Below are 10,257 nucleotides of genomic sequence, written 5' to 3' on the forward strand. Positions count from 1 at the left end.
CGTCCTGCTGAGTTCAGCTGTCAATTACGATCTGGTTCACCTCATCAACAATATGAAAGGTTTCCTAAGCCATTTCATATGCAGTTTTGTTAACCACGTAGCTGAGTTCGCGATATGGACGATTTAATTAAACCACATTCAGAGCTGCTCCACGTCAAAGACTCGTTCCACTGTGTGGCTGGTCCACATTGAGAACGAGAGGTTTCTGATGAGTTTTATCCTCTTGGCTGTGTTTCAGGCTGCTCTGTGGCATGTTGGCCTTTAAGAGTCCATGGTCAGCGTCAACCCTTTCGGCAGAATACGCTGCAGGGAGACACGAGAGGTAAACAGAGGCAATGCCAGCACAGATAGCAACATACTTGTGCAGAATATCATCACTGATACACATATGAATGAATGTAAACAAATTCAAATGTCATCTTTCCCTCCTGTGAGCGGACCATATAGTGGGGAAAAATTGTTGAAAAACATCATTCCTGTACCAGAAAAAGGCAGAGTTGAACACAATGAACGATTGTGGATGGAAATGAAAACAGGATCTCTCCAGTAACTATGGTTTTCACATAATTTCAACTGGAAGACTTGAAAGGGACTATTTAAGAGAATGGGTTGCATCAACCACTTTGTGTGGACGCTGCATCTATGGCCTACAACGATTTACAATGGATAGTTATTCAAGGAAAACCATCTATAATTTACGCTATCTCCACTGCTCTTATATCAAAGTTCGGACTTATAGATATTTTAGACTTGTATGCAAAAACATCCGCTATTTTTAGTGTCACGTCTTCCAGTGCCTGGATGAAAAGACAGCATTGTGAAGCCGAACACAGGACTGGATAAGAAAGAGTGATGGGAAAATGTGCTTGCCAAAACAGCAAAGACCATTATTCCATTTTCTCGATATTATTAGAATTTGTGTTAATTTACGATAACGATAAAAAGCCAAAGCCAAATCGTTTTCTACCAAGGCAAACACAGTCTCCTGCAAATGTTTCATCATCGCTCATTTTTCTATCCTCTATTGCAAAGCCTTCCAAGGGATCTGGCTCAAACCCATTCCGCAATAAAATACTATTTTGTGAAGTTACTTTTGCCACTCAATAAACACTCACTGCTCACTCTTCAATCCTCCATCCAACTGATTATAGGTTAGTGCTTAAAGTTGTCTGTGAAGGTTTGGTGTTCAAGCAAAACATGTGTTTTTCCTCTTTTTAATTTGAACATACATGCATACATAGATACATAAATACATGAACACATAAAAAATTAACAAACTCAGTAACCCGTTTGTGTTTAGATTCATTTTGTGTTTGATTGGCCTGATTGGTAGAATACATTTCCTTTTACTTGGAGGGGAAATGGAATTACTTTTTATGTTAAAGAACTGTGTCTTTGATAGTTATTGTGAATAGAATAAATACATATAAGACAAAATATAACACAAGTAATTAGAACTTTTGTATAACTACACTTAAATACCTCCCCTCCTGTGCCACTTAGTTTAACCTTTGGTTGATAGACTCCCTGATGTTTCTGTTATCAGAGGTCATGTGCCTCATTTATTCATCTTCACGTTATTTTGACCTCTGCATTGTTTTTGTAATTGATTTCTCACTACCAGTTTTTATATTTATTTCCTTTTTGTGGAAATTATGCGTTCGGTCCATTACAGTGTGTGTGTGCATTTGCGTGTGTGTGTGTGAGAGAGAGAAAGAGAGAGAGAAGGGAGAGGCAGGTGGAGTCACAATAAATACATAATGTTTAATAAAACTGTCATGAATCAGAGAGAGTGTACAATGGTTTGTTGTGGTTTTCTTTAGAGTTTAATTTTACAACATCATACCTCTGTAAACAGACCAAAGACTTGAGTTGTTGCTGGTGTAAATACCCTTCACTATGCCAGCTGGCAGCTATGAAAACCATCAGCCCTTGGTTTCCTGTGTGTGTGTGTGTGTGTGTGTGTGTGTGTGTGTGTGTGTGTGTGTGTGTGTGTGTGTGTGTGTGTGTGTGTGTGTGCATGCAAAATTTAAGGTATGTTGTTGCACTTACATACCACCCATAATTCTACAAAGCTACCCAAATAACAAATATATTCACTGCACTTTTTTGTGTGTGGGCATGTTTGTGTGTGTGTGTCGGGGAAAAGAAAATTTAGTGCTTGCAAATGCTAAGTGTTATGAAGAAAACGTGCAAGGAATAATCTGCCCCCCCCCCCCCCCCCGCCGCCTTCTTCCACATTCTCCTCATCTCTCCCCCCGCCAATCCCTTCTGCTAAACTCATCATAAAAGCAGGGATAATACTTTTATTTTGATACACAATGACAGCACCCCCGCCACACACACACACACACACACACACACACACACACACACACACACACACACACACACACACACACACACACACACACACACACACACACACACACACACACACACTATCCAGCATGTATTCACATCGAAGAACAGATCCTCACTGATCGAGACAAAAGTGTGGTTTGACAAACCTTGTTTTTTATTTAGTTACTTTAGTTACAGTTGCATAATACTGAAATTGTGTTCTCATTGTAAAATGTCGTTTTGCACCCGGTTTTGTTACATTTATTTTATTAAGAATTATCATAATTTAGCATACTATCATCATTTTCGCCAGAATCCGAGAACGAGTGTAAATGACCAGCCAAACAGTGGAATTTACAATATGCATGTATCTAATAGACATGTGCATAATGCTCTTTATCTAAACAATCTTTAAAAATAATACAAATTCCAATACATATTCCACGTAAAACGGATTGCATTGAGTTCACATTTTGTTGCCCAATTAGTATGTTCTAATTGGTTACTCAAAGTTGTAAATATATACGTCTTTCATCTGAACACACACACACACACACACACAAACACACACACACACACAGACATACACACACACACACACAGGCACGCACGCACACACATACACACGTGTTGTTGTTGATGTTATTGTTTTTCTTATTCCGCATACAAATAAACGGTTAAAAAATACAAAAGAGGCACTTCATATACATACTCTAACCCATACCCACAATCACTATATTACAACAATACATCATACAACAGAGCTCATGTTGCACATCATATACCTGAAAAGATCACTTTACAATTATGTTAGCGACAGTGCCCATTCAAGGAGACTGAGGGTCAAACTCTCCCTTTTTAACAGCATGGACAACCCTTGTGTCTTGCACCTTGCATGGCTTGTATTTTCATTTTCAAGTACAGCAATTGGAACCAGGAAAAAACAAAACTAACATGTAAAAAAAAATCACAAACACAAATCCTTTAAAGCACACTTTTGTCACTAGCTAGGAACGCAGCCCAAACTACTGAGTTGTAAGGCTGCAATACAGCTGAAACAGTTCTGGCTGTGCATTTTATGATACAAATGTACAGTAAAAACCAAGCCATTCACACGTCCTGGTAGGAAAAGATGTTAACTGAAGGCTACTGTTACCAGGAGTACATGGAACATCCTGCTCTGGTCTTTTGTTGTTGGATTCTAAAAAACACAGCATATATATTGTGTTTGTGTATGTGTGTATATACTAGGATATATATGGTAATGTATGTATGTATATGCATACATACAACCCCAGTGGTGGGCATACATGCATGTATGTACAATCAAAGCCAAAAAAAGTTTAAGAGGTTAGGCATCGGTAGATTAATGATTAATTAGCCACTTCTTAAAGTGTAACACTTTTTTTCGTTGATAATCAATTATAGAGCTTGCCCCGAATGCCATACATTTTTTAACCACTAATATTGCTCCAAATAGCACCAAACCTCTGTAGTAGCATGACTAGGGTCCCTACACAAAAGACTGTTTTCCAGGTCTGTGCCTTACCTGTAGGTCCATGTTTCCAGGAAGTCCACACAAGTCGAACACCGGCTACCGTAAATAATATAATAATCTGCCAAAAAACTAACCCTCGACTTCCTGGACACATGGACCTACCGGTAAGGCACAACCCTCTTTTTTTTCTAAACTCCCGGTACTCCAACTAATTTGTTGACGCTTGTTTTTAGGTGGAGGGACCTTAGTCATGCTACTGCCGAGGTTTGGCTTATTTTATGTGTCTTCATGCCGAAAAAGACCCTGGTTTAAATTTTCGCTGGAATTACACTTTAATTGAGAAATTAAGAGCCAATTGAGAAAAAGGATACATGTTTGTTTATGCTTACAGGTCCCAGAAAGATAGACCTCATTTAAATTCGTGGCACTGTTGATCATGTCATCACATGTTAGGATATTGGCCACAAAGGGTTAAGACATTAATTACATCACTGACATTACTTTTCCCTTTCAAATTATCTTAATCTCCACTTTTTAAAGGACAAATATGTGCTCTGACAAAGAAAATAATGAATTGAATATTTTGAAAAACATAAAGATAATATTTTCCACACATTGCATATGAAACCAGCGACATCGCTATGCGGGAGAGTTTGAATCCTAGGTAAAAATAGGAGAAAGAAAATCGGACACAGCGCTTTGAGCAGGAAGACAAAGAGATTGTCAAAAGGTGCGACACAGTTAATACAGTACCATCCAACCTGAGCAAACTGCTTGGTGTGCAGTTCACATGAAAGGACCGGGTTCACCTGATACCACACGCACCGCTGAGCAAGTACCAAGCTCCTCTTGACACTACAGCTGAAAAACACAGCAGCGCTGAGAGGATACAGTGGAGATCACCAGGGGATTGTGTCTGCTACCAGCATCTAGGCCTCGCTACACAACATACAGACTTTAAGTCAAACGGTATTCACTATCTTTCACAGATATTGCTTTGATAAAACAAACCGAAAAGTTGAAAATAAGATAAACGATGCGTCTATTGTCTATTGCATCCTTCACATAATTAAACAAATGTTAGTGCCTGCATTTAAGGATATTGTTTAGCCTTCCTACTCCCCCACCCACCGCATTTCTCTAAAACAGCTTGTGGTTTCCCCGGTGCAGTGAACCACCAACAAGCATCTTGGCATTCATTTCAGAGGTTCTGCCTCCGATCTGGACCTGAATGATACCTCCGCCCCCCGCCCCCAAATAAATATAAAGGACGAAAAAAGAAGGCAATTTGTCTCCCCGTCCCAAGTGGGATGGTATTCCCTCTCCCAGAGAGACTATACTTCTGGATCTATCAAGATCAAGAGCACCACTAGAAGGTATTTGTGGGGGAAGAGGACATTTACTGGGGCAAAGATAATTGTTGTTTGGCTCAGATGATCATTCTCTCGCTCTTTCTCTCTCTCTTTCCCTTTCTATCTCTCTCTCACTCCTTTCTCTCTCTATAGCTCTCTATCCCTCTCATAATATCTCTATCTCTCTCCATATCTCTCTCTTCACTCCCACTACCAACACACAAACACACACACACACCTTTCAATGCGGAAACAAGACAGGCTAGTGGCAGGGGGGTGGGGAGAGTGTCACGCCTCGGCCCCCTCCCTACAGCCCCTCGTTTCAACACACCGACGCCCTGACTCCATTCCAGCCGGACCACCACCACCACCACCTCCACCACCACCGTGGTCCCAGCCCTTCCCCTCCTCCCCCACGCCCTCGAGACCGGCCAGCAGGCTGGGAGGGCGGGAAAACGGCGGCATACAGTCGGCGCCCGCGTCCCCGGCCCCTCTGCGGTGCTCCGGCGTCGGGGCGGGCGCCCGAATCCCGCTGCTCCCGGCGCCTCCGTCCCCGTCATCGTCGTGGTCGTCGTCTCCGCCCCCTCCTCCTCCGCCCCCTGCTGCCCCCCCATGCCTCTTGGGCTGCGGCCCCCACAGGAAGGCGTGGGCGGGCCGGTAGTGCTGCCGGGCGAAGCGGAGGAGCTGTCGGCGCGTGGCCGGCAGGCGGATTGTGTAGACGTAGTATTCCAGCGCGCTGTGTTGCATGCTGGGCAGGGTGGCGTGGAGCAGCGACTCCTCCAGCATCAGCCGCACCAGCGGGCCCTTGAGGGCCTCGTAGCCCAGCTCGCCCAGGGACTTGAGGATGCGCGTGATGCGGAGATAGTTGTGCTGCGACCTGCAGAGCGAGGAGAGGAGCGGGCAGGGGTAGGCACACGGAGGTCAATGCAGGAGCCTCCATGAGCAGGCTAGCCCATCAGAGAATTAGGGGAGGTTGTTGCGAATGGTTTGAAAAAATAGACCTTGCTAAAGGGCACCGATGCAGTGACAAACCACACAAATGATCACCATCTTCAAAATGATACAAATCGGCGCTATATATATAGCCCTTTTTGAAAGCACTGGAGACTGCTTAAAAGGCCCACACAGTGCAGAGATAGCACATTACTCCACATAAAGTTGACACACCCTCTCACGCACACATGATTGCGCCCATGTTCTTTAGATATTCATAGTGAGGGAGTGAATGGGCTCGTGTGCTGCGTACGCTTGCGTGTGTGCTTGTGACTGTGCGTGTGCGTGAGCATGCATGTGAGTGCCCTCATGCGTGTCAGGCTCCTTACTCGTTGAGGTGCTGGAAACGGTCCTGCCAGTTGGGACCGCGGGCCACGCTGCCGCTCTTATCCAGTAACCGCACGCCGTAGAATTCCAGCATCAGCGCGTAGGCCGCTAAGAAACGCCGCTTGGCTTCTCGAGTAGTTTGGAATTCCTGGAGGGGGGTGTCAGGAGTGTCAGGAATACAGCAATGAAGCATGAAGCACTATGAATTATATATCCTCTAAGACCTCTATACAGCCCTGCATGTAGATGCTTGTCAAAATGTAGGGTTGTCCGTAGGTTTGTATGTGTGTGTGTGTGTGTGTGTGTGTGTGTGTGTGTGTGTGTGTGTGTGTGTGTGTGTGTGTGTGTGTGTGTGTGTGTGTGTGTGTGGTTGTATGTGTGTATGTGTGCGTTTGTTGGTCTTACTTTGATCTCGTCCTGAGTCAGTTCTTGTGCGTAGAAGTTAAGCCCTTGTTCCCTTAACGGGAAAAGCCTGACACACACACACACACAAACACACACACACACACACACACACACACACATAAAGATTCACACAAACAACATGAAGATTGTGAACATTCAGCCTGGAGAGATGGGTGAGTCGGCAGTACATAACTAGTAAACATATAATATTGTGACTTTCAAAGAATAATAGGAGTTGGGTTAGTGAAGTAACGCTCTAACACACACAGATCTGAGTGTGAGAGCAGAGCTTCAAGGTCGATGACTGAGCAACTGCACCATGCTGTGTTAGACCACCAACCACATAACCATATGTTGTCAAATAAGGCCCGCACACACACACACACACAGACAGTGGGAAACCAACAATGTTTCTCTCTGTATCTCTCTCCCGCACACAAAAACACACAGAAATAAAGAAATAAGGAAAGAAAGAAAGACAGAAAAGAAGAAAGAAAGAGAGGGAGAGATGTGACTCACCACTGGATGTAATTGTGGTTGTGCTCCAGTTTATCGTAGTCTCCTCTCCACTTTGTGAGAATCTCCTCTATGTAGATGCCTGTCAGATCACACAAAGGAGTTTGTACTACTTGATGTGTACGTGTGTGTGTGTGTGTGTTATTCTGTCTTCTGTGGGTTTGCAAAGGTGAATTGTTCAAACTGTGAGAGTGTGTGCGTATGTGTCTGTGTGTGTGTTTGTGTGTGTCTGTGTCTTTGTGCGTGTGTGTGTGTGTGTGTGTGTGTGTGTGTGTGTGTGTGTGTGTGTGCGCGGGCGTGCGTGCATGCGTTCGTGTGTGTGTGTGTTTTTAAACACTGGATTCATTCTTAGTCCGCTGGCTTCTCCTATTCAAACATGATCTTTCAGCCAATCAAAACAGCCAAATCCCCAAAAAAGAACAATACTAGTGAAACATATGATTTGGGCCCACTTCTCTTTGTGTATGTGTGTGTGTGTGTGTGTGTGTGTGTCTGTGTGTGTGTCTGTGTGGGTGTGGGGTACTCACCATCTGGAACCAGAGGGATCTTGTTCAGGTAAAAGCGCAGGTTGCGAAATTCACTCGGCTGCCTGGACTCTTTGTAGTTCTAAACAGGAGGACGGTAGAAATCATACGTTGTGTCTATAAACGTGTGTGTGTGCATGTGTCTAGTGTGTGTGTGTGTGTGTGTGTGTGTTTGTGTTTGTATGTGTATGTGCAAGTGTATGTGTATGCGTATGTATGTGTGTTTGTGGGTGCGTCCGTATGCATGTGAGTGTGCGTGTGTGTTTATGTGTTTGTCTGTATGCGTGTGTGTCTGTGCGTGTATTCGTGTTTTTCTGTGTTTGTGTTTGTGTGTGTGTGTGTGTGTGTGTGTGTGTGTGTGTGTGTGTGTGCGTGTGTGTGTGTCTGTGTACGTGTCTGTATGTGTGTTTGTGTGTTTGTGTGTACCGGGTAGCTGTGTCGGTACTTGTACAGATCTCTGGCAGCGTAGAAGCTCCTCTTCATTTTCGGGGCGGACTGTGGAGATTCAGACAGCTGGGGGGGGGGGGGGAGGAGAGAGAGAGAGAGAGAGAACGAAGGAAGAAACAGAGAAAGCAACAAAGAAAGAATGATCATTTTGACCTCAAGAAGTGCGGGTCCTGATCCCTGAAAGGCTGAGCTGAAAAGCTGAGCCATGCTGGAGCTTAAATCGGGGTTTGTAAAGCGCTTGCGCCGCACTGTGGGTCAGCCATTTCAGCCAAAATGTTTGACCACAAAAACGATAAAAAGGAGGACATTATACTTCACTGCCCAGCAAGAAAGATGTGACGATTCATCCATTTTTTGTTACTGAATTTTGAAACTTAAATAAAGGTTTCATATTAGCTATACACTTCTATCCTAGGCAGTAGACCTTGGCCTACGACCCCCCCCCCCCCCCCCCCCCCCTTCCCCACCCCCACTCCCACCACCACCCCTAACGGTTCTCTATTTACTTTGCTGACACTGTCTTATAATAGGCAAGCATGTACTCCATCTTCTTGGAAGATTTCCTGATTTGTATTTGGAGAAGGTTGTTATAAGCTTAGTTATAACAACCGCCACCATTCACAGTAAAAACCAACTACCATTCAGTATGTGGTGACATTGTGGGGTTGCAATAGGCCGGTTACAGCGCGTCTATAAACACACGCAGTTCACTCTCAGCTGGGTCTGCTGATCATGAGTCAGTCAGCGATCACGCTCAGCCGTCTGCCACACGCTGCTTTCTAATAAGTGAACGACGACGTGCTGAATCCGTTGTGCAATAATCCTCGGTGTAGCCTACCTGCAGGGACATGTCGCCGGGGTCGACCGAGCATCGACCCATCTCGGCCGGACCGACAGACTCGGAGATGCCGCTGCCTTCTGCAGCCTCCACCGGCAGGTCTTCGCTCTCCGAGTCCGACCCCCACGTCGAGTCGCATTCCTCCACTGTGCTCGGCTCCTTGTAACGCCAACTGCCCATCAGATTTCCCATTTAAAAGAAATCTCTAAAACTACGCAACGCCACAATTCGATAGTCTCAACGTCCCGCTCGGGTTGTGTGTGTGTCCTCCTCTCCTCCGTCCTCGCTGGAGCCTACATCGTTTTAATCTGCCGCACGAGTTTCCGTGTTTCACAGCCGAGCGGCGAGCTTCTACCTCGGCCTGCCCTAGCGAAGCGGGGCTTTTCACTGCCAGAGAAAAGGGGAGGGTGGGGGGGTTCAACCACGGCGGCCACGCGCCCGTTTACGCGACTTGCACGTGGCCCCAATGAGCTTCTTGCACATAACCCCTGGTGACAGCAGCATCAGGACCCGAGCGGTCACGTGGTAGGCCTACCAGCGGGACAGAAAGAGGTTACCAGTAATCTCCGCCCGGACTGGATATCATCAATGTCACACAAACACGCTCACTTGCAACAACAAACACCCAAGCGCGCACACACGCACACACTAACACGCACGCACTCATACATACACACACACACACACACAGACGCGGAAGCAACAAAGGAAGCCTAGAAGAATATGTGGGCTGGGCCAAGTGGTTGCAACGCCAATTGTCAATTTGGGGAAGCGGAACTACAACGCAGGAGGCAGTCTCATATTTTCTTGGACTGCAACGGACAAGTGTCTAGTTCGATTCAAGGAAGTTGTCGATTAGGCTACACGATATAGTTTCAACTTGCCCGTTGCATCTCACAAAGCTCAACGTCTATGCCCATCATCATGTTCTCAGCATAGGATTTAGTACTTAGAAGCGGACCTTCTTTGTTCCCCTGTGTTTTGCAGGAGTTAGGTTCTCTTGATAAGTGATTT

The 10,257-nt window shown here is 45.2% G+C and overlaps 1 protein-coding gene across 1 annotated transcript; it reads right to left on the bottom strand.

The window, feature by feature from the left end:
* Window positions 1-2,536: 2,536 nt before the first annotated feature.
* ogfrl1 (opioid growth factor receptor-like 1) lies at window positions 2,537-9,586 on the bottom strand. Its single transcript, XM_079730067.1, has 7 exons — window positions 9,244-9,586; window positions 8,385-8,471; window positions 7,962-8,040; window positions 7,438-7,516; window positions 6,919-6,985; window positions 6,516-6,661; window positions 2,537-6,070 (listed from the first exon to the last, which is right to left on the bottom strand). Exons 1-7 carry the CDS (start codon window positions 9,433-9,435, stop codon window positions 5,482-5,484), a joined length of 1,239 nt encoding a protein of 412 aa, XP_079586193.1. The 5' UTR covers window positions 9,436-9,586; the 3' UTR covers window positions 2,537-5,481.
* Between the last annotated feature and the right edge of the window lie 671 nt (window positions 9,587-10,257).

This window comes from Pollachius pollachius (genome assembly GCF_949987615.1).
Source record: "Pollachius pollachius genome assembly, chromosome: 2".
NCBI lineage: Eukaryota > Metazoa > Chordata > Actinopteri > Gadiformes > Gadidae > Pollachius > Pollachius pollachius.